Source organism: Mauremys reevesii, linkage group 2 (assembly GCF_016161935.1).
Source record: "Mauremys reevesii isolate NIE-2019 linkage group 2, ASM1616193v1, whole genome shotgun sequence".
Taxonomy (NCBI): domain Eukaryota; kingdom Metazoa; phylum Chordata; order Testudines; family Geoemydidae; genus Mauremys; species Mauremys reevesii.
Window position 1 is genome coordinate 271838470 of NC_052624.1, and position 25013 is coordinate 271863482.

General features: G+C 45.7%; 1 protein-coding gene across 2 annotated transcripts in view; it reads left to right on the forward strand.

Moving 5' to 3' along the window:
* The first annotated feature begins 226 nt into the window (after window positions 1-226).
* CCN4 (cellular communication network factor 4) overlaps window positions 227-25013 on the forward strand; it is an 85870-nt gene continuing 61083 nt past the window's right edge. Inside the window, exon 1 of one of the 2 annotated variants that reach the window (XM_039525372.1) lies at window positions 227-301. In XM_039525372.1, coding sequence (XP_039381306.1) covers window positions 263-301 — 39 coding nt within the window. In that variant the 5' untranslated portion in view covers window positions 227-262. Of the gene's footprint in view, window positions 302-9628; window positions 9828-25013 lie in introns of those variants that run through there. The other variant, XM_039525373.1, reaches the window with a different exon arrangement.

The window sequence follows — 25013 nt, forward strand, 5'->3', positions numbered from 1 at the left end:
AATAACCTGATGCCCTAAGATTATGCGAAAAGATGCACCAATGGGTGATATTGTGAAAATTTAACAGTAAGCGTAATCTTTGCTTACAAGATAGCCGGTAATCACATTTTTCTAACACATGCCCTACCCACAGAGTGCACTCTCTGCAGAAATGCTAATGAGCTATAGTCAGAATCACATTATAAAAGAGGGTGCCTAGATTAGGAAAATTGAGTTCCCATGGGAAACTAGCAGGAACCACCCCTCTACTGATGACCAATCCATGAGAGAGACATCAGACCCTAACACTATTGTTAAGGATGTTGAGTATAACTCTATTTGTAACTTGTTCGTGGGTCTGTATAGAATTTCTAGATGCTCGGGTAATCATAACTTTAATAAAAATTGTAAAACAGACTTGTAATGGTGAATGTATGTGTGGTCATTACCCTGCGCCTTTATGTGTTCCTAGAGACTCTAAATCTGCAGGAAGTAGCAGAGGTGACTTTCACTCTGTTAAGCTTGAAACTGTAACGACCAGACCCAAACCCACGGTGGCGTAATACCACATTACAAAATTTACTTTAAACAAAATAAAAGGCTACACAGGAGTCTGGCAGCAGTAGGCAGGCATGGTCCAATTACCAGGAGGTCAGAGTCCAAGGTAAGCCAGAGAATAAACCAGGCGGATCAGAAGTCGAAGTCTGGGATCTCTCATTCACGGGGTCTGAAGTAAGCAAGACAGGCAGGCAGCCTTTATTGTTGCTCAGACAACTCCCTGCCATGACTTCCTGGCTTAAGTATTTGTGTCAGCCAACCAGTGGGCTGTGAGGCGGTGCCATTCAGGTCCTGCTGGGTGGCACGTCCCGCTGGGCCCAGCCTCACAGGGTGCTCCCATAAAAGCTTAACCTAAGGCTTCTGTGGTGATGTGGCGATTTCAGTGGTCTAGAATCCACCTGGTCCCACCTTCTAGCCCTGTGGGTCCTTACACAAAGCCTTTGAAAACTCATCAACAGATTAGCTCCGGACCGTCCTCAGAGCACAACTGAGGTCAATGGCTTTATACTAGTCACACCCATGGTATTGATTGTGTTTGTGAAGTGGGAATTATGACTCTGCTGATGTGTCATCAGCGCCCTCTCACCCATAGCAGGCATCCCTTCGAGAGGGCCTTTTTCACGAAAACCTCCCCTTTGAATCCAGTTCCCTGTTTAAACCTCGTTTTCCCCTTTATAAATATTTTAGTATGATTAAAAATAGAGCTCACAGACTATATTTAGCTCTCAATAGGGCTCTAGGGCTCACTGGTCTAAATTCTCTCCCTTACACCCCCTGGAAGTCCATGGAACTGCACCGGTCTCCGCGGAAGGCTGTATTGAGAACCTGACTCTCTGATATCGGTCAGTTTTGCCATGGATTTCAGCAGGGCTTGGGGCAGGCAAATTTAACCTATTACCTAATTTTTTTAATTTACCAGCTTTTCCTTCGTGTTATATTTGGCTTCACATGAGTTTTTGCTCCCCAGAGTCTGACAAAACACTTTTTGGCAGACAAAGTGCCTGACGTTCCCTTTTTGCAAGAGCAGCACGGCCCAACTTGTCAGCAACCCAGAACTTAGCCTGGGGGCTCTGCTGCCTTAGGCAACCTGGCACACCTCCGCCACTGCGCTCAGTTACAGCCCAGGCGCTGCCAAGTTCTAAAACCTTGGTTGGTATCTCCCAGGTGTGCAGGGCTTTCCCTGACTTGGCCTGGCTCTCCTAGCTAATAGTGATATATGGCACTTACCTAACACCTTCCATCTAGAGGGTCTCAAGGCCAAGATGAGAGACGGAGCTCAAAACTTCCTGACAATGAGGCCCCTTTAAGGTTTTTTTAAGTGCCCCCCCAAATCACTAATTATTTTTTTAAAGTCACAGCCTTATGATGCTTTTTCCTGCCTTTGAGGTAGAGTTTTTACTCTCCCCATTTTACAGATAGACACATGTAACCCACTGGTCAGCGTGCGTTTCATGTTCCCTGCTGTGCCCGACAAGGGTCTTTTACAGACCCTCTCTCACCCCCATCCCACTCTGCCCACAGTGAGTATCTGGTTCTTAGTGTAACACCTAAGACCCCAGTCACTGGCGGGCAGGATTGAACTTGGGACTTCAGTATATGAGCCTCTACTGCACGAGCTAAAAGCCACATGCTTCTTAGCTAAGGCTGTAGAGCAGACACATTAATTTCTAAGAGGTGTCGGTGCCACTAGAGGGGCCAGAACACCACATCCAGGAGGTGTGTGGGTTTACATTAGCTCAAGCTGTAGAGACTTAGAGCTGGTCTGCACTGGGAATTTACTTCAGCATAGCACATCTCTCCGGGGCATGAAAAAGCCACTCCCCTGAGAGCTGTAGCTATGCCAATCTAATCCCTGGTCCAGACAGTGTTAGGCTGCCAGAAGAATTCGTCTGTTGACCTCTACCACCTCTGAGGCAGGGGCGGCTCTAGCTTTTGTGCCGTCCCAAGCACAGCAGGCAGGCTGCCTTCGTCGGCTTGCCTGGGGGAGGTCCCCGGTCCCACGGATTCGGTAGCTTGCCTGTGGGAGGTCTGCTGGTCCCGTGGCTTCGGCGTACCCCCCGCCGAATTGCTGCCGAATCCCCGGAGACCAGCAGACCTCCCGCAGGCAAGCCGCCGAAGGCAGCCTGACTGCCGCCCTCGCAGGGACTGGCAAGGTGCCCCCCCCCACAGCTTTCCACCCCAGGCATGCACTTGGAGCGCTTGTGCCTGGAGCCGCTGCTGCTCTCAGGGAGGTGGATTAACTACAGTGATGGGAGAACCCCTCACATTGCTGTAGTGAGTGTCTAGGCTGAAGTGATACAACAGCCCAGCTGCAGCTGGGTTGCTGTAGGATTTCAAGTGTAGCCATACTCTTATAGCTTTGGAGGTCATCAGTTCAATCCTGGTTATGGGCCAGGATGGAGGCAGCCATACAAACTTTCCCTCCCTCAGCTCAGTCTGTGTTTTCCCCCACCATTCTCTCTCTCTCTCTTCTCCTTCCACCTGGTCCATGACCTGCTCTTTTCCTCACCACATTGGCTCACATCTGGTATTTCACTGATGACCGAGGCAGGCTTTAGGGTAGGGGCTGTCCATAAATTACATAATGCAGAGGGGAAAGGTGGGTCCTTAATTATGTGTGTTTGTTTCAGTGTTGCAAAGGGTGGGTGGGTCTTGAAAATCACCAAAAAAGTGTTACATAATTTATTGACAGTCCCAGATAGCAACTTATCTAGTTAAGTAATAAGAAGCAATAACTAAACACCGCACTGATGCTGTGTTCTCTGTCTCAGGCCAAGTGTACCCTAGAAAAGGTTTGCCAGGGAACTATAACCACAAACCCTGCTAATGTAGGTGCAGTTTATAGTAGCAAAGAAGTGCTTTTGCCAGTATAGTTTATGCTGGTTCCTTGAGAATAAGCTCTGGGGAAAAGCCCTTTTATGCCAGTCTAACTCTGCCCACTAGGGCTTTTACCAGGATAGAAATGTTGCTTAAAAATCACCCCCAGCCCACCTTGCTATACCAGCCAAAGTTTCTAGTGTTGACCTGGCCTCAGTCCCTGCAGTGAGTTCCTGTCTCTGTGGGTCAACAGGAAGTATAGCACTGCAACCAGCCCTGCTTGATGGCTGTCCTGGCCGCTTTAGCTTTCCTGCTGAAGATTAACCCATTATAGCACAAGATCTTCCCCATGCCATCCTCTTCCGCTCCTCCCTCGCAATCCTGTCTATCCCAGACTTGCCCTCACTCTGGTCTGGTTTTCCTCCTCCTCCCCAGGTCGTGTCTCTGCCCCGGTGTTATTCCCCTCCCCGCCCCTACCACAAATACACATTCTACCCGCTTCCCCCCGGACATGGGGGCAGGTTGTGCCGCTGCTGCTTCAGGTTGGGCGGCAGCCACAAGGCAGCGAGGGACGGCCTACGCTACTCCACTTCCCCTCTCGCTGTGCTGCCCCACAAAGGGGACAACTGATCCAGCCAGAGGTGCAGTAAAAGGGGGAGGAGGTGGTAGCTCCTGCTGCATCAGACCTCTGACATGTGGCAGGGATGCAGCCACTGGACTGTCTAGCCTACATAGTGGAGCTGGCGTTGGCTGTAGTTACACTCCAGGGACAAGACTAAATTGCCACAACTGTCCCTTCAGGATTCTGCTACAAAATCTTTGGCAACAATTTGCGATTTTACTCTGGGCTTCTGCTGTGGGGAGCTACTGAGTTTTGCAGCTGTTTCATTTGTCATGAAATGTCACCCCCCGTGTTATGATGACATTGAATAGAAAATAACACGAGAGGGGGGGAGAAACCCCTGAAGTAAATGTAGTGCTGCTGAACGGTGCTGACTCAACAGCGAGGGGGAAAGTGAATTTGGTGCTAGTAAAAAAGTGAGTTTAGAGCTGGTGAAAGGTGCTGGCCTCACAGCCCTGGAGAGTGACATCCTGTATTTCAGGGTGGAAAATGAAACCTGTCTATGCTACCATAAAAATTGCACAACGTGGGTTTTTAATCTTTGTAAAACTGCCCGAGAGGCTAAAGGGCTGTTGCTCCACTGATCTTTTCCCCACAACAGCCACAGACAATATGTTTGTGGAAGAAAACTATGCTGAGCTATAAACCCTGTGTCGCATCTGATATTGGACAGAAACCCCTGTTTGTGCCTAATACATTGGAGACACTGTTCGAGAATAGTTCTGTCCCGTGAAATTATGACCACTGTAATCCAGCCAGATCAGGAAGGCTTCTTGTAATTGGCCAAGCAAGTGACTTATGCTGGGATCAGCTTGAATTCATGCAGCCTATTATTTTTTGCAAGATGTCAAAATAAATAGATAGTCTGAAGGAACTTGGGCCTGCTCCCATCACAAGCAATAGCGATTCTCCCTTTGATATCAGCTGGAAACAAGACTGGGTCTTTGAGCAGGAAGGCAGAGAATAAGAGTGGGACCGTGAGGGAGGGAGAAGGAAAAGGGGTTACCAACAACAAGACTACAAAAAGCATAAAAGCCAATGCAAGAGGGCATCTGGGCAAAGCCCTGCTCTGGCTTACGTGCATCCCGCTCTCACTGACTCTGGGGAGGGTTGTGTGTGCAGGTCTGAAGGCTTTCAGGGGAGAGCCAAAAGGCAGAGAGGAGGGCTGAGATCGGTAGCAGCAGCTAGACAGGTACAGACACTAGCTTGCAGCAGAGAGAGGGACATGTGTCATGACTCCTTTAAACCAGCAGCATTATTAACCTGGCTTTTTTCAGGTTGCCGGTCAAATGAGCAGTGAGAAAGAGCTGTGCTAGGTGTATGTATCTGTACGGTTATACTCCCCTTCAAACAAAACCCTATTAGCTGCACCTCCGCATTATCCGAATCCCTTTCTTGTCCCCGGGCATGAGCTACGTGAGATGCTGCCACATGGATCTCATGCAGGGGGACAAGGAAGGGCTTCGGATGATATGGCATTTCGGATAATAGAACAGAGATACCTGGCCAGGACTGGGAGGAGACGGACGAGCCCGCTGCTGAATGGCGCCTGCTGGGAGTGTGTGAACAGGGCCAGGACAGCGGGCTGCCGAAGGCTCCCTGCACTGCTGTAGGGCCAGTGACATCCAGTCTCTGCAGGCGCAGGGTATGGGGGCACAGGGAGGCTGTGGTCCTGGTGACACAGAGCAGAGACACACCCACACACCCGCAAGGAGGAGGACAAGCCCACGGGAGAGGCCACTTGCTGCTGAATGGCTCCTGCCCTCTCAATTATCTGAACGCCTGATTATCCGAATAAAATCGGTATCCCCCTGCTATTGGATAATTGGGGTTATACTGCACCCCCACAGCCTTCCAATAGTTAACCTGGCCCATCAATCCGGAGTGAATATGCCCCTGGCAGTGAGAAATCCCCCATGCCAGAGCAGCCTCCAAAACTGCATGTCACGCAGCCAAGCCCTGCGACGTGATGGAATTGAATTATTGTCTTGAACCGAAGCTGTTACGATCGCGTGGGGAGATATAAATGATTAGCTGCTATTTGCAGTGTCTCTTCAAATGCTGCACTTGGCTGGAATGACTGTTTCCTGCCATTTGCTAGTATAATTTAACTCTGAGTCCAAGATAGAGCACTTCTGGAAAATCATAGCCAGGAATAAAGTCGTTATTCTTTGTAATAAGAAAGCAGTTTTATACATATATTTATAGCTGTCTCAAACCATAGAAATGTAGGGCTGGAAATGTAGTCCAACCCCCAGTGCTGAGAAAGGACCAAGTATACCTAGACCATCCTTGACAGGAGTTTGTGTGCTCTGTTCTTAAAAACCTCCAGTGATGGAGATGCCACAACCTCCAGTGGAAGCCTATTCCAGTGCTTAACTATCTTTATATCCTTACACACCCAGAGACACCAACCCCCTTCTCCACACACACCCTTATTCTTATCCTGGAAAGAGTCATGATACTGTAAAACATTATTTTAATTTTTTTTAACCCTTTTCCTTATAGGGCAGGGGCTAACAGGTCATGAGTAAAGACACTGGGCCCTTCTTATGCATTGTTTTCAGAAGTACAGCATGCTTTTTTCAAATAACATTTTGTAGCCTTTGCTCAGTGTAACACGCAGCTTCATACGTATGTGCCCCTCCGCCCTCTATTGGATGGAATCAGAACTGTTCAAGAATATGCGAGCATGTCACCCTCTAGCGGCTGCAGCCTGTAGTGGCTGCTATTTCTTTAGATGTGATTTAAACAGTAGTGGTTTAGTAGTAGGTAGGAACCACTTTTTCTATGGCAGCTATACGAGAAATTCATTCCTGCGGCCAGCAAACCCAGTTATTGTGTAAATCACTTGTAAGCACAAAAGCTAGGGCTAAAACTTTTACCTTTTGGATCCAAAAACCACAGGCCTCTACTGTGCTAGCTAATGGGGTGCTCCTGTAGTTGTTACCCGTAGTATTAGATCTCTTATCCACTCCACTAGAGACCAATATTCCACTTGTTCAGGTATGCAAAGCCTGCACGTTACAGCAGAATCTATAGTTTGAGGACAGAACTTTGCTGAATACAATCACCACAGACGATATGGAGTCTTGGTGACCAGTGTGAAGAACAGACAATGACTATGGCCCGCCCCCGTAGCATTTTTACTCCAAACAGTTGATTTCATGTCCCTGACTGAATCCTCCAAAAGGCTATAATTCTCATGGCCCCGCTGAGAATAGTTTGCACTCTTCTACCATACCACAACATGTTCTTTGTAAAAAGATCCACCAAGTACTACAGGAATTGTTCCCAAAGTCCAGCATAAGGCATGGGATAGAGGAGTCTGCTTGCACTTCAGAAAAGCCTGTAGTTATTAACATCTAAAACTGCAAGGACAGCCTAAAACTTGCTGGGTTGTGCAGTAGTTAGTGAATCAGATCCTTTTAAGGAAGAGCTGGCAATAAAGTTTTCTTTTATGGTTTTTTCTTTGCATAAGGAATCCAGACGTTCAAATATCTGAAAACTCTCAAGCTGCAGCACTATAGTGCTTGAAGATTAATGCTACATCTATCAGTGAAGAAAAATGAAGTGTTGGTTTAAATGAATGGGTCATGAAAGACAGAGAAAGAGAAATGAAAGGAAGGAGGAGAGGCAGAGACAGTCTCTTATACAACTACTTGGCAGTGTGCAGAGTTTTTATGATGGAGGTGCTAGTCACAACTGGTTGAATCAGAAGTTTTCAGTTTAACATGACCTTTAAGCTTTTATTTTGTAAAAATCTCATTGTAATGGCAAAACACTGACCTCAAACTCTGAGCATTGTTTGAATTTTTCATGGTGAAAAGTAAATTGACACATGTGTGAGAGAAAGAGAGAGAGAGCAATCTAGGGAACAGAGTATAAAGGAAAGCATGGTCCTAGTCTCTCTCACAGGGCAATTTTCATTCCATAGAGATCACTCCTTCCTTGGAGGCTTTTTCCTTAGGACCCAAGCTTTATCCGTCTTTCAAGACCAAGGATCTGCTTGACTATCCTGTAGTTGGGGCAGCTTAATTCATAGCAATCAGTCCTGAATTCGTGACTTAAGCTAGTAGCTAATGGAGGTAAAATAAAAAATGTAAGGGGCTATCTCAACGTGGCATCTCCAGGAGTTCCTTGTGCAGGGCATACATCTGCATATTGTTTTCACAGACATGACGCAGTGTTTCCAGCTGTTTGAGTGGCTCCTCTGTCCTCCCCCTCCACCTGGAGATGCACTTTGCCATGAGCATGCCAGACTCTCTCTGTTCTAATCTGCGCACACCAAGATTCTTGGCTTGAGGCATTTGGCTGAGCTGCAGCTGCAGCCATTAAGCTTTCTTGGAAACACAAAATTTCACAACTCTAAGCTGTATGATCGCTTTTTTTCCTCTAAGATGAGAAACCATGACCTGCTGGTTTGCAATCCTGGAAATTCCATTGAACTCATGGCAACATGGTCCTTTCATGCTCAGATACAGCAAGTACAGACACCAGAGACTACGTGCAACTTGACTGTTTCGCATGTGGCACACACAGGAAGTAGGTGATTTATTCTGGCCATAGTTGGCACCCGACTGGATAAAAATGTTTAGACTTTGACCTAAGGTAAATTCATATTTTTGCACAAAGGTGTTTTGTTTTTGAATGTTATTCATTTTAATATCACTAGCGTAACCTGGAATCTGGAAGCTGCACCTTCTCTTTCCTCCAAATATTACACTGCCAAATTCAGTGGACCACATCCTAAGACAGCAATCTTCTCATAGACACTACCCCTCCCGTTCCCAGTCCTCACACCTTCCTACGTCAGTTACCGAGCTTCACTATGTGACACAAGTAATAGGACATGCTCTTCATTTTGTGCCACTATTAAATACATTTAATATAAAGGGAAAAGTAAATGTGCTGAGCTAGCAAATGCCCCAATCTCCCATACGTTCAGTGCTTTGTCTTCAGGCACAGAGCTGTCACTTACAATGCTGGAGTCCTTGAGGTCCTGTAGGACCTATCAAATCACAGCCACGCCCAATGGATTCGCTGGCAAAATGACTTGGGCGAATTCTGAAGGCTGCAAGGACTTCAAGTTAAATTAGTACCTTTGAAAGCTCCATGGAACTCTTAAGTTGTTAGAATCTCACCAATCAGCAATGCATAATTCCACATAAAGAGTGGTGTGACAGTGTGCCGAGAGGCAGTTGCTGACCCAGCATTCTCATCAATTAAGCATTAATTAGCTCCACCAGGAAAAGCCTGATGGTGTAGGAGAGTACTTAATTGCCTAAGCAGGCTGGTGGTTGATGAGCTAAGGACCTAATTATCCCACCAGCTGGGGAGGCTCATTAAAAGGACAGGAAGGCAGTGCAAAGAAAACCGGGCTAGCAGAGACCATGGGAAGGCAGGTTTCTGGCTGGTGAGATTGCTTCCTCTTTCTCTCCCTGAAGACAGGGTTGGAGGACACTGCAGTTAGATGTGCTACATAGGGGGTGTGACAGGGACTTGGTGGTGATAACATTCAGAAAACTCTGAGGTGTTGATAAGCAAGTGGTGTCCAAGACTGGGAGGGACCCCAGAGCGAGAGAAGAGCTTGCCCGGTCACACATGGGGGTGCTCATCCAAGATCTTTCCCTCACCCGTAGTAATGGAGATCCTGATGGGAGAAGCCCGTGGCAATCTGGGCAAGGGAGGAGACACTACAGTGGTCGGTGGAGCAGCAGAAAGAGATGCAAAAGGCCTTACAGTCATTCCAAGCATCCCCCCACCTGGAAGGGAAATCCCTCTGAACAGCAAAAAAAGCCTCCAAGAGTTCATCTGAGAGTAGGATCAGCCGCAATCACTTCGCCATCTGGTGAGTATCATTGCTGGCAACGGCAGTCGGACACAGGGGGTCGGCCTGCGTAAAAAGAGGCCTGCAGATAACACGGATGCTGTTTTACTAACATTTGAAAGGAGCCAGGTTGGGACAGAGGAATGGGAGCTCTCCAGTTAGCACCCTGCTTGTCGGAGGAAGCTCAAGCAGCCTACATGATCCTGAGGGATGAACAGTACAGGGACTACAATATTGTTAAGGCAGCCATATTAGACCAAATGGGCCTGTACACGGAAAAATATCATCAGATGTTCAGACGTTCAAAGTTCATGTTGACTTTTGCCCAATGATTTATGTTCTTCTATGTGTCTGACAATTTTATTTTTTACTACTGTTTCAACTAATTTGCCCAGTAATGACATTAGACTTACCGGTCTGTAAGTGCCAGGATCACCTCTAGAGCCCTTTTTAAATATTGGCGTTACATTGCTATCTTCCAGTCATTGGGTACAGAAACAGATTTAAAGGACAGGTTACAAACCTTAGTTAATAGTTCCACAACTTCACATTTGAGTCCTTTCAGAACTCTTGGGTGAATGCCATCTGGTCCCGGTGATTTGTTAACGTTGAGTTTATCAATTAATTCCAAAACCTCCTCTAGTGACACTTCAATCTGTGACAGTTCCTCAGATTTGTCACCTACAAAAGCCGCCTCAGGTTTGGGAATCTCCCTAACATCCTCAGCCTTGAAGACTGAAGCAAAGAATCTATTTAGTTTCTCCGCAATGACTTTATCATCTTTAAGTGCTCCTTTTGTATCTCGATCATCCAGGGGCCCCACTGGTTGTTTAGCAGGCTTCCTGCTTCAGATGTATTTAAAAAACATTTTGTTATTACCTTTGGAGTTTTTGGCTAGCCATTCCTCAGACTCCTCTTTGGCTTTTCTTATTACATTTTTACACTTAATTTGGCAGTGTTTATGCTCCTTTCTGTTTACCTCATTAGGATTTGACTTCCATTTTTTAAAAGATGCCTTTTTATCTCTCACTGCTTCTTTTACATGGATGTTAAACCATGGTGGCTCTTTTTTTGTTATTTTACTGTGTTTCTTAATTTGGGGTATACATTTAAGTTGGGCCTCTATTATGGTGTCTTTAAAAAGCGTCCAAGCAGCTTGCAGGGATTTCACTTTAGTCACTGTACCTTTTAATTTCTGTTTAACTAACCCCCTCATTTTTTAAATTAAATGCCACAGTGTTGGTCCCGTTATAGTTACCTCTTGGACCAGCTCCTGTGCTCCACTCAGGACTAAATCAAGAGTTGCTCCTCCCCTTGTGGGTTCCCGTACCAGCTGCTCCATGAAGCAGTCATTTAAAGTATCGAGAAATTTTGTCTCTGCATTTCATCCTGAGGTGACATGTTCCCAGTCAATATGGGGATAATTGAAATCCCCCACTATTATTGAGTTCTTAATTTTGATAGCCTCTCTAATCTCCCTTAGCATTTCATCATCACTATCACTGTCCTGGTCAGGTAGTCGATAATAGATCCCTACTGTTATATTCTTATTAGAGCATGGAATTACTATCCACGGAGATTCTGTGCAACATGTGGATTCACTTAAGATTTTTACTTCATTTGATTCTACATTTTCTTTCACATATAGTGCCACTCCCCCCACCCACGACCTGTTCTGTCCTTCCAATATATTTTGTACCCCAGAATGATTGTGTCCCATTGATTGTCCTCAGTCCACCAGGTTTCTGTGATGCCTATTATATCAATATCCTCCTTTATCACAAGGCACTCTAGTTCACCCATCTTATTATTTAGACTCAACCTCTAGGACAGGACAAAGGCTGATCAAAATGGAAATTACAACAACTTGTGAAGGGAGGGGAAGAACCAAAATGGCCAGTCACTAACAGTGCATTTAAAGAAATCAAGTGGCTTTCAATACAGTGTGAGACAAACGAGAGTCCAGATTGCTGGAGCCATTCTCTGACTCCATCTCTCTGTTAGCTAAATAGTAACCAACAGGGTGGCCAAACCAGTAAGCCAACAGAGTTGGATACAAACCAGTTTGGTATATTGAGGGCTGTGTTGGAAGTCCAGACTATCACTTTAAGAGCACTGGAGTTTTTCCTGGTCCTGCTTGCAGCCTAGGGAGCTCTGTAGGAAAGCATGTGATCAGAGTCAGTATGGAATGAGCCAGCTTACAGCAAGGTGTGGTGGGTTGTGCCCCACTACCTGAGGCAGCGGTGTTTACCTTCTGTTTTGGGGTACTTGTGTGTTATTGTTCTGAATTCTAAGAAATAAAGTTGTGTTATGCTGCAGCCTTCCGGCAGGAGGCTCTACATTTTATCAAACACCGCTGTGTGTATGCCGTGAACATAACCATCAGACACAGGCGCCCAGGAAGAGAAGCATATGAATTCCATACCAGATCAGTCCATCGGCCCACCTAGTTGTGTATCCTGCCTCTGGTAGTACCAAGGCCTCGGAGCAGGGTGAAAAGCCCCATGTTGTCCAGTCATGAGCTTGGGAGAAAAGTTCCCCTCTGACTCTGCAGGCAGTCAGCTTGCACCCTGAAAGATGAGATTAGAATGTTCTGATTACTTTTCCTTGCCTAATAACAAATGTTATTATGGGACATTAAATTATGCTCTCTCGTAGATCTGGGTATGGTATTTGGTCTCCTGAGACAGTTAATACGGCAGGTTGGCTATATGGTGCCTAAAGTGATATTTCCTTAGAGGTTGAATCTAAACACAGGATTGGAATCTCAGGTTTTCTTATCTCAATAAGAGGCCAAATAAAAACTTTGGAGCCAAACACTTTTGAAACAGTGGAGGGAAGGCAGGGTTGTTTTTTTCTGGGGAAGAGGGAGTGCGGGGAGAGAAAGAAACTGAACTAGATCCCAACCTGAGCTTTCCCAAATTCTCAGTTCTCAAAGATTCAGCCAATTGCAAAGATAATTTTGCACTGGTATCCCTTGGGTTGGCTTTGGCTTATGACTGGTCACCGTTTATTTCCTGCTATTTTCATGGACTAACTCCTGGTACTTGTATTGTGGGAAATATAGGTCACCCAGGTCATACATCAGCAGCATACAGATAGTCCTAAGGCAAAACCTGTCTCCACCGGAAGCCAATGGTAAAACTCTCATTGATTTCAAAGGAGCTAGGATTTCACCCATGAACTCTAGGACAGGAGTCACATCTAGGGAAAGCCAAGGCTGCTGCTTGAAACACAATAGTGCAATGGTCCATGCAACTTAACTGAAATGGGAATAACCATTCATAGAGGGCCAGGTGCTCATTATTCGGGGTTATTAGCTTTACAAGAGGCTTATATTTCATTGTGTGGGTGAGGCCGGAGTCCCAGGGGAGCCAACTGAGGTCATTCAATTAGGGTGAACTGCAAAGAATGGGGTGGACAATCCCCAAAGCTGATGGATATTCCAATACTTAGATTTACCAAGCCAGCATAAAACAGCTTCTATAATACCTCACTGGTTACCCAGAAGCCAACAACACAGTTCCCCTGAACTAACCCAGCCTCCGGCCTCCACCTAGACACCCTAGTCAAATATGATGAGGATTACTGAAAATCTTATTCCTCATATAAAGAAGTTCTACCAATGCCAAAGGATTGGACACATTAATGAATAGATCTTACCCAAATACACGTTTACAGCCAATTCTTATTAACTAAACTAAAATTTATTACAAAAGAAAAGAGAGAGAGAGCATTGGTTAAAACGATCAGTATACATACAGACATGAGTACAATTCTTGAGATTCAGATTCATAGCAGAGAGGGTGAGCTTTGTAGTTGCAAAGAGTTCTTTCAGAATTAGTTCATAGGTTCATAGACTCATAGACTTTAAGGTCAGAAGGGACCATTATGATCTTCTAGTCTGACCTCCTGCATAGTCCAATGTGTATATTCAGGGTGATTCCAGGTTAGGACTGGGGATCTTAAAGCTTAAGCTTCCCCGGCATTAAGCAGTAAGCAGAGCTGAGATAAAAAGGACCAGGACACAAGCCATTTTTTATACAGTTTCAGGCCTTCTTTGATAGGCTGGAGTCCTTCGGTGACCAATAGGCAATTATGGAGACTTATTTCCTAAGCATTGCCAGTAATTAGTTATCCAAATTAACACAAGGCAATTTATCCATTAGGTAGTCTATCACAAACTTCAAAGAGACATATAGACAATGACATTATTGCAGCCCAAGATTCATCTAAATGTTAATATTTCCTTTTGATCTCTGAATCAATAGCTATAGTGACAGACAGGAACAGTCTGTTTACATGGCTAACATCTTAACAAGATATGAGTACACACATACAATTAGTATCACCCCTCAATTTCTAACAATACAGGTTTGCATTTCAAAGTTCTAGCCTATCTACCATGGAATGGCCCTAATTACCATTTGCATACTCTTCTAACATGTCTCTAGAGGTTGGCTTTGGGTTATTTAACCTGCAAGCTGCTTAACTCTTTCTGACCATGTGTCATGCTTTGTATAAGATTTGCTGCAATTATATAACAATAGTGGTAACAATGGTTTGCATGGTCATATTTTAATCAGATAACGTCACAGTGGGGCTGTAGTTATATATCAAATGCAAGTCCCTCTCCTATCGAAGTTAATGCAAAGAACTCCTCTAGACTGTGATGTCCGTGGAGAACCTGTATTTAATACTTTGGTATTTGTATTTAAACATAGCAGCAGCCAGAACCCAGCGTTGACTTCAGCCTGTAGCTTACTGCAGGGCAGATCCCTGCCTTCCAAAATAGAAGCTGACCTTTCATCTCTGCAGTCACACCTACTTCCTTAAATAATTGCGGTTACCAGGCGAATTGACTTCAGTGAGAAATAGGACTGAGCCCTCAATGGATTAATATGAAGAAAAGTACCAGCTGGGACAGCACAGAGTATACCCACAACACACATACACACTAGGGTTGCCAACTTTCTAGTCACACAAAATCAAACACACCTGCCCCGCCCCCTCCCCTGCCCCTTCCCTGAGGACCCTCCTCTCCCCACCCGCCCACTTACTCCAGCCCCCTTCCCTTCATTGCTTGCTCTCCCCCACCCTCACTCACTTTCACTGAGCTGGGGCAGGGGGTTGGGGTGTGGGAGGGAGTGAGGGCTCCAGCTGGGGGGGTGGAGCTCTGGGGTGGGGCCAGAAATTAGGGACTTAGGGTGCAGGAGGGGGTTCCAGGCTGGGGTAGGGGGTTGTAGTGCAGGAGGAGGTGCGGGCTCCAGCTGGGAGTGTGGTCTCTGGGGTGGGGCCGGGGATGAAGGGTTTGGGGTGCAGGAGGGGTCTTGGGGAGCAGGCACTAGGAGGGAGTTTAGGTGTGGAAGAGGGCTCAGGGCTGGGGTAGGGAGTTGGGGTGTGGAAGGGGGTGCAGGGTGCAGGCTCCTGGAGGGGATTTGGGTACGGGACGGGGAGCAGGACTGGGGTAGGGGGTTGGAGTACAGGAGGGGGTATGGGCTACAGGACCGGGTTCTGACCTGGGGCAAAGGATTGGGGTGTGGGTGGAGGCGTGGGCTATGGCTGGATGGCGCTTACCTCAGGCGACTCCCAGTCAGTGGTATAGTGGGGCTAAGGCAGGCTCCCTATCTGCCCTGGCTCCGTGCTGCTCCCAGAAGCAGCTCTGCACGGTGCGCGCTTCCTGTGCCTGCAGATGCCACCCCTGCAGCTCCCATTGGCTGTGGTTCCCAGCCAATAGGAGCAGTGGAGCTGGCACTCAGGGCAGAGGCAGTGTGCAGAGCTTCCCTGATTGCACCTGCGCCTTGGGGCCACAGGGAGATGCCGGGCGCTTCTGGGAGCTGCACAGAGCCAGGGCAGGCAGGGAGCCTGCCTTAGCCCCACTGCGCCACTGAATGGACTTTTTACAGCCAGAGCTGCCAAGGTCCATTTTTGACCGGGCATTCTAGTTGAAACCTGGGTGCCTGGCAACCCTAATACACACCCTCTTTAGTGTGGAAGAAGCTGTTGACATGAGCCGTTTGAAACTGGACAGTGCTCGTGAGCCTGGGACAGCTGCTCACCTTATGTTAAAAACATGGTCACAACCAGGTCATCTATGTAACTAACTGAGCTAAGAACAAGACAGCTAGGATAATCAAAGCAAGCAAAGCCAACTGTAACAGCAAAATAAAATAAAACCCCTCTGAATGATTATACTAGTTTAAAGGCTGAGGCGTAGAAACCTGTGAACAGCTTTGCAGGCCAAAGCGAGAAATACTTTTAAAAAATGATTTTGGTCAAGGTGGACAGGTCTATCTGTGTGCTCATTTCAGAGAGCAGCGAGAGCAGCTTCTCACTGCTGGATCAGATTTTGTTCCAAATTCTTAGTTAAACATAGGATTATTTTGGTGGATTAAGTGTGAACTGTTTATTACTACAGACAATTCAGCATTATCATAAATCACACCAGCACATTGCCACAGAGGGCTTATTTGACATGAGTGGATTTAAATTATGAGCACATTCCAGTAAAGATCAGAAGACAAATTAAACAGCTGTTTCCTACATATAAACTATATGTAGTTAATTTCATTTGTATAGTACCACAAAGTCTTTGATCATCACTGGAGACCTAAGTGATAAATCGCACTTCTCATGAACTTTAGAACACCTGCCCTGCACCATGCCCATTTTCCCATCTCCACTAGAAATGCCAAAAATGAAAGAAAAGTTACCCCGTCCCATCACCCTCCAAATATGGAATCCAACATAAAAATACACAGGTCTGGGTGTGGGATGCAGGGCTGGCTCCAAGTTTTTTGCGACCCAAGCAAAAAAATGTTCCCACGCCCCCTGGCCCCGCCCCAACTCCGCCCCTTCCCAGCCCCATTCCAACCCCTTCTCCAAATCCCTGGCCCCGCCTCCTCCCCTGGGCGCACCGCATTTCCCCTCCTACCCCTCCCTTCCAGGCTTGCACATATGTGAATTTCACCCTGAGGACGCTATACTGCAAGGAGCTCAGTGACTTCAATGTGATGCTGGTTGAGGGCACTTCACAGTTCACAAGAAGGACTCAGCACCTGGCCGGGATGGATCATCTGTTAGACTTAATATTGCAATGGATGACTCTACAAATGTTAGGGGAAAGGGTGCAGTGTTTTCAGCTCCCTCAATATCATTGCAAACCTCTTGATATTTGGTGTTTTTCTTTAAAACCCCAGCTCCTGGAGTCAGGTGATTGTGAGGACCTGTGCTTTCTTTGAAACTAAACATACATCTCTAGCCCTCATGTTTGTGAAGAGAAACTTCAAACCATGAACCTTAAGGCCCCAAACCAGAAGGCAAATGAAAAGAACCTGAAATGCTGGGGATGGGGATGGGGATGGGGCTGGTTTATTTTTTTTAAATTTCATGAATTTTAAAACAAGCTCATGATGTGTTTGAGCCTGACTCATGACTTTTGAGCGTGTAGGGATGGCAATTCTGAGGATGTCACACAGGAACAAGAGGGCCATCAGTGAAAGGTCCTGAGGTGTGCTTATTGTGAGGTACACATCTTGATAGTTCCTCTGGGGATTTTTGACCCAAATAATGGAAGATTAAAATGTGAATGAGTCTTGTGGTACAGAGCAACGATAGAGCGATTACTTATTTACCTCTTCATGACGGCAGCCATCTTTTTTATCTGTGGCTGTACAGTGCCTACCATAACCGGGTCCTGGTCCATGACTGAGGCGTCTCGGCACACTAGCACGACACAAGTAATAATAATAACTGAGCAAAAGGAATTCTCAGTAGGGATTGGAAGGAGGAATTCATAATCTGCAGACCAGAAAGAAAACAGAGTCCTGTTCTGGTCTGAAAAAGTCGTTCCCTGAAAGGATGCCAGTAACAAATAACAAGATCAGTACCTTGCCCAAATAAATCCAAGAACAGGAGCAATAAACACTCCGCATCCCACTCCCACCAAACAATAACTTCACAATGTAAAAAAAAATAAAGGAAACAGAGCTGATCCTTAGCTTGTCTGGACATTGTGCTAAAGCTACGATGTGAAGGAGTGCTGGCACGATCCTCCCTTGGCTCCTCTCACCTGGCAGGGATTAGTATCCATTGTGCCTAGCGGCTATGCTACTTGCGCATTTTGGGTATAAATCCACATGCAGTTAGGCCTCTCAAATGTTGCTTATTTTGAAGGGCATTGCTCATTTTAGTCCCAAAGTTACTACGTCCCCTCACATCTAGTGTAAATGTCAGAAATTTTGATTCAGGAGGCTGAGGTTATCAGAAGAGTTATTTACACTAATGGAAAGACTCTCATTGAATTTTACATTTTCTGCATTAATATGGCTAGATGGTAGCCCAGGGCAACGGGTGGCTTGGGGCAGCACAGGCCAGCCCACGCAGCTGGGGCCGGCCAGCAGCTGAGGGTGGCTGGGGTGGGCCTGCCAGTGCTTGGGGCAGTTTGGCTGGGGCTCCTCCAGCCGCTGCGGGGTTGTTGGTTTCACAAGTATGATTCAGCTTGACTTCTTTTAGCTCATAAAGGGGAATGAAACCTCACCATAAAATGTCAGTAGGCTAAGATTAAATATCTTGATGATTTGTAAGGCATAGGGAACATGTGACTGAGTGCAGGACTATATAACACTCAGGTTGACAGAGACATGGAAAAAGCAAGACCTGGCTTAGCGGGCCCTACACTGGGGGTAGGGGAGGGAGGTCAGAAAAAGGCTGAAAAGGGTCTCTGAGGAGGCTGAAGTGAGAAGAAGGAACCTATAGAGGGGTGAGAGTGGCTATAGAGAGAGGCCTCTTTGGTGAGCCCTGGAGAAGAGGGAGGATTTTGACATGCAGTACCGGGAAGTGGCCCTACCAATTGTCAAGTAGGGAAGCCTTGGGTTTAGGGCAGGAGCTGGGATCCCCTATTATGTCACTAAGTGGTTGTGAGGGAAAACCCTATAGGCAGAGGGAAGGATTGCAGGGCTGCTTACCCTGGGGAGAATAAAATGAGTCCTGTGGCAGCCCAGACGCAACGGGGTGAAGACTGTAGCTTGGGGTGGACCAAGGAAGGGCTGTTGAGACTGGGGAAGGCTATTAAGGCTGTGACTGATTAAGGACATTGATTGTGTTAGGATGTTGGTTGTACCCCAGAAGGGGTAGCCTTTTGCTATGGCTGGAGAACCAAGTGATCACAGAGGGAGAGTAGGGCCTGGAAGAGAAACAGAGGGCCAGTGAGGAAACTGAGGAAACAACACCAGAGAGCTAAAAGCTCCATTACAAGCACCAATCTATCTTTTTTTCATAATCCATACACTGAGATCCCTGCCTGCAGAGGCAGGTTTTCTGATAACTCTGCCCCGACAGCTACAGCAGAACAGAACTATGATCCTAAAACCAGAGACATGACAGTACATTAGAGGCGTTAAAAAACCCAGGTCCAGATTTGAATCTTGCAAATAGCCCTGATCTTTAAAATGGATCCCACCTCCAGATCCCAGCTTTGAAGCTGAAGCCCCTATTCAGTCACCTAAACCCACTTGACTGGGAGTATCTTCAGAAATCTGTCAACATTATATAATAGAGGCCTCATTCAGTACAGAACTCTGCCTGGCTTCCCCCCAAGGCTGTGTGGGCCCTTATAAGCCAAGGACTTTTATTAAATCTTGCCCTGAAAGAAGAGAGGTTGTAAATCCCACAATGCAAAATATTTCAGCACCACAAGCTTCGTTGTATAAACCAAGACTGTGTCCTGTTTGGGGAACAGCTGTAAAATGTTTAAAGATGACAGTTTCATCAAGTTACACTCCACAGACCAACTCTGAGCCAATGCACAGGCCCCTCTTTTGACACGACAGACATTCCATCCTCCCTCTGAGAAGAGTATCCAATGCCTTTTTCTGAAGGATGAAGAAGGAAAGAGAAGAAAACGCTTTACAATTATGCCAAGGTTGGTAGTTGTAGAGGACAAGCCTGAATTACCCATTCTGCTGCTGAGCTGCAACATCGTCTCCTCAATGGGATTTCCTGAGTCACACAATGCTGGGTTAAATGAATGCATCTGCTGCTGACCAGCTGCCTTCCTTTTACTGTACGTCTTGTAAACCCCCAGATTACTATGGAATGACGTTTGGTTTCTGACCAACTCTGAGCTGCCTGGATTCCTGTGAGTCTAAAGCTCCCTCTGAAACTGACCTTGCTGAGTCAAGGCTCTGAGGAAAATATGCAAGGCAAGGCCACCCACGGAGATAGTGGATAGACCTTAGACACAGTGGGGATGCTTACAATTCTGCTTGGGAGTGGGGTCTGGGACCAGTGGTTCTTGGGGAGATTTGATGGTTCTGGCTACTGAGGAGATACGGCCCCGATTTGTTAGAAGACCTCTGTGCTTTCCGAAGTGCCCACAGTTTCTCCCTGTGGTACGGCCCAGCCTTTGTTTTATACTCATCACTTTATTAGTGGGGTATGATATGGATCCTGAATAAGAGATAGAGACTAACAAAACTTTGATATGGAAGGGATTTCTTAGAAAGTCGAGTACCTCATTTCCTGGAGCTAGTGTTGGGTAGGTCCCTACAGTATCTTCTCCAGTGCTTTTACTAAAGAAAAGCAGTGTGTCCAGTTAACCATTCAAGCTACTCTCTGTGTAGTGAGTGATGTCCTAGAAACTCCCCTGCAAAGACAGCACCTTTAGCCAAGAAGAACCTGCCCCACCCAAAAGCACAATGGAAATAATAGAAAATTCATACTCCTGCCGGAGGCAGGCTGCCAGACTGAGGTGTTCTCCTACAGCGACATGACTTCAAAATATAACACTACCTCTTGAACACTTCACTTGGGATAACAGAGAGTGCTGATGTTGTTATTATTATTTGCATTGCGGTAGTGTCTACAACCCGAGTTATGGGTGAGGACCTCGTTGTGCTAGGGGCTGTACAAACACAGAACAAAAGGATGACCCCTGTGCCAAAGAGCTTGCAAACGAAGGTAAGTTGTGACATGCTTTTATCAGCATGATCTAATACCCACTGGAGGAAATTAAAAGATTCCGATTGCTGCTGGGTCAGAGTCCACATGAATATCATATTGAGGAAACCACTATCTAGATACTTATACTGTTCCTACTATCAGTATCTCATGATCACTATTGAGTTTATGCTCACAACACCCCTACAGGCAGAGAAGCATCACCACTCCCATTTTGGGGAACCGAGGCACGGAGACAGTGCGTACGTCTACACTGCAGCTGGGAGCAGGCTTCCCAGGTTGGGCAGACAGAAGCGCTAGTGCCGCTTGAGCTAGCACCGCCAAAATAGCAGGGTAGCTGGGATAGCATGGGCAGCAGCTCGGGCCAGCCACTTGAGGTGCAACCTGCCCGGACCCCCTGGGTACGTACTTGGGCAACTAGCCTGAGGGAACATGGAGATCATGTGGCAGAACCACATAGTGAATCCATGGAACCTGAGTCCCCATCCAATGCCTTAATCAAAAGACCGTCATCTTTCCTCAGCTTATCTGAGACAAAAAACCAAAAAGGGTCCAAATAAATTTGCTAAATAACTTCCCCTCTTTATCCCTTCTCCTTTGATATTTTTAATATCACTATAAAAAGAAACACAGCTTAAACCACATAAAATGCAGTGTTCAAATAGCATGAAGGATTTGGTTTAAACCCACAGGAGTAATAAAACTCACGAGTTAAGATTAAATCTCTTTTTAACTTGCCTAGAATGGCTGTGTATTGAGGGGCTCTGCAAGCCGAGTGTGATCACATTGTAAATATACTGCAATACCTGAGCGATGCTGTCATAACTATACAGGACAGGGTAACAACCCTCCTGTATACAATTCTATAAAATCCCTCCTGGCCAGAGGCACCAAAATCCTTTTACCTATAAGGGTTAAAAAGCTCAGGTAACCTGGCTGACACCTGACCCAAAGAACCAATAAGGGAACAAAATACTTTCAAATCTTGGGGGGGGGGCTTTTGTTTGTGCTCTTTGTTTTGGTGGTGTTTGCTCTTGGAACTAAGAGGGACCGAACATCAATCCATGTCCTCCAAATCTTTCTGCACAAGTATCTCATATTTCAGACTTGTAAGTAACAGCCAGGCAAGGCGTGTTAGTTTTATCTTTGTTTTCTCAACTTGTAAATGTTCCTTTGCTAAAGGAAGGTTTAATCCCTGTTTTGCTGTAACTTTAAAACTAAGGCTAGAGGGGGTTCCTCTGGGCTCTTTGAATCTGATTACCCTGTAAAGTTATTTCCATCCTGATTTTACAGAGATAAACTTTACCTTTTCTTTTAATAAAATCCTTCTTTTAAAAACCTAATTGATTTTTCATTGTTTTAAGATCCAAGGCTTTTGGATCTGTGTTCACCAGGACTAATTGGTGAGCGTATACTCTCAAGCCTACCCAGGAAAAGGGGTGTAAGGACTTGAGGGGGAGGAATTGGTCTCAAATCTGCCTAGAAAGGGAGGGGAGGGTTAGGGATTTGGGAAATATTTGGGGGAAGGCAGAGTTCCAAGTGGCTCTCCCCTAAGATTTGGAACACGCTTGATGGTGGCAGCTTACTGTTAACCTAAGCTGGTAAATAAACTTGGGGGTCTTTCATGGTGGTCCCCATATCTGTACCCTAAAGTTCAGAGTGGGGAAGGAACCCTGACACATGTGGAGTGAATTGGAAGCCTTAGTTCTGATTTTTCCTTAGTGTCGCTGGTTACAGCCAGTCTCTCAATATTATTTAAACATAGGATTTGTGGTTTCATCCCATGATCTTGTTCCGAGAGAAGTGATAGGACGCAAACAGCACAGGATGCTTCTTGCAGATCATAAGACGGAAGAAATGTATCTCAGATAATATTCACATTATGTTTAGTGATAATAACATTTGGGGTTTTTTACCCTTGGAGGTTTTCAGGGATTTCTAAGGATTTTATGGATGTATATTCTTGATGCAAGATGTGACTGCTCAGTGCAAAACCAGCCAAGTTATTCAGACATGTTAAACACAGATTTAGGTGTCTCATTGTCAGCACCCAAACCTGAAAATGTTGTGCCCTGAATGCTTTGGCAGAAGCAGAGAATAAGGGCAAAATCCTCCTCTCAAGGCCAGAGCTCTGAACATCAACAAGGCAGTAGATCTTATGGGAAGACTCTGCACTCATCGCTGTTGGGATCACTGTGACCCTAGATGCCGGTTCAGTCACGGTACCATTCTGTAATAAGGAGGTTGGAGAAGGCAAGTATAATACTCAAATAGGGTCTGTTCCTGCTAAATAGGCACAGTTAACATAGATGAGTTCCATCCAAATTCTGAGCCACACGGAAAAATATCACCTCATCAGTGTAATAGTGGGAAATTCCCAGGAGTAACATGTATAAAATATGAAGTGGTCTGTGAGCAAAGCATAAACAGGGTCAAGGGAGCCTCAGTAGATGACATACTGTTTACAGTTGCTGGACAGGACTTCCAATAGATAGTTTGTTCCAATGACTTCGGGCCAAGTCCCGTTTACAGAAACACTGAGTGTGGTCAAAATATATCCATGAGTTTAGATTTCCCTTACAGAAGCTCTACCTCTAATTCCTTTGAATGACTGTGAAACCAGAGTTTCTAACAGTTTCCTAAAGAGCGCTCCAACACGTCACGTGGCATCTGGGGACACTTGGCTTTCAAAGAATCAACTAGTGATTGATTTATGGAAGAGGTGGGTGAGTAGCCAAGAAATAATCCGCTCTTCTCTAAACTTGCTGTTCCTGGGTCCCAATGTTCAACAACTTCCCAGCCGGGGAATTACATTTTCCCTCGTCTCTTCTCCTCTATCTACATTGCATTTACACCTGCTAAATATAGTGTGCTCAGATACTATGGTGACGGGAGTCCGACATAAGAAACTAAGTAAATAGAGATATTTATCTGGACCTGTAGCTATTATTATTTTAGGGGAATTGTACCAACTCCTGTATTTAGAAGATCTAACACATCTATTGTTTGCTGCAGGACTTTGAAACATGGCAGGGAGAAAGCCCTGGGGTCAGAGATGTACCTTTTCTTTATGCTATGAAATTCCATTCAAGTTTAGCTGAGTTATATGCTGTTAAAAATCACCATTTCCCTTCTCTCATTTGTGTTCCTCAGAGAAATGCTGGCAATCTGAACGTAAATGTTCTAATGAACTGGGCCCACCCCCCTGCCTCAGCAGCAGCAGCACACTGGAAATGATTGGAAGCCACAGGAGCAGCTGTAATTGCAGAGGGGGGTGAAAGAGCTAGGCCAGGCTGGCTCGCCCTGTAAATTCCCATGGATCCAATGGCTCATTTTCCACCTGGATAACAGCCATTTCCTGCAGTCAGCTAATCTTAGTCCTATAGCTGAAGTGGTAGCAGTCTGTGCTGTGGCAGTGGAGCTTCAGGCTTCAGACCACGCTGATGCATGATGGGGGGGCAGAAAGGTGTTGTATATATCAGATTTTTTCCCCTTGAAAATAACCCTAGGAAATTGCGTATAAAAAAAATATTAAAAGAGGGTTATTTAGGTTGCAAATCAAGCACTAGATAGGTGAAAATGCTAGATTTAGGGTTGTCCATGCGACCTGAGTTTGGCCCTTGTGCATATGCATTATGATACCATTTTTTTCAATGACACGTAGTCACATACTGTTTTTCCCCTCTCGATCTCTGCTTCATTCGGTGCCAAGGATGGATGCACAAGGGGGCAGAATTAAACTTTAATGGGCAAAGGCAAAACTTACTAAAGAACGGGAATATAATTGGCAGCCAGCATCATTATGTGGAAAATAGATCTTGTCAAACAAGCCTGTTTGGTGTTTTTTTTAATGTGACAAAAAGTTTGGTTGATAAAGATACTTAGACTTTTGTAAGGTGTTTGACTTACTACTACCTCTGATGCTCTGATTAAAAATTTGGCCCTATATAGTATTAATAAAGCACACATTAAATGGATTAAAAACTGGCTACATGACATATCTCAGAAAGCTGTTGTCAATAGGGAGTCATCAGCTAATGGCGGTGTTTCCAGTGGAGTTCTACAGATGGATAATCTGTTCAGTATTCTCATCCATGACCTGGAAGTAAATACGGTATACAATCACTGCTTATCAAAATTTAAGGATGCCATCAAAATTGGCAGAGTTAAAAAATGGTGAGGGCAGGTCACTTGCTAAACTGGACCCACTCAAACAAAGTGCATTTTAATATGGTCAGATGCATGGTC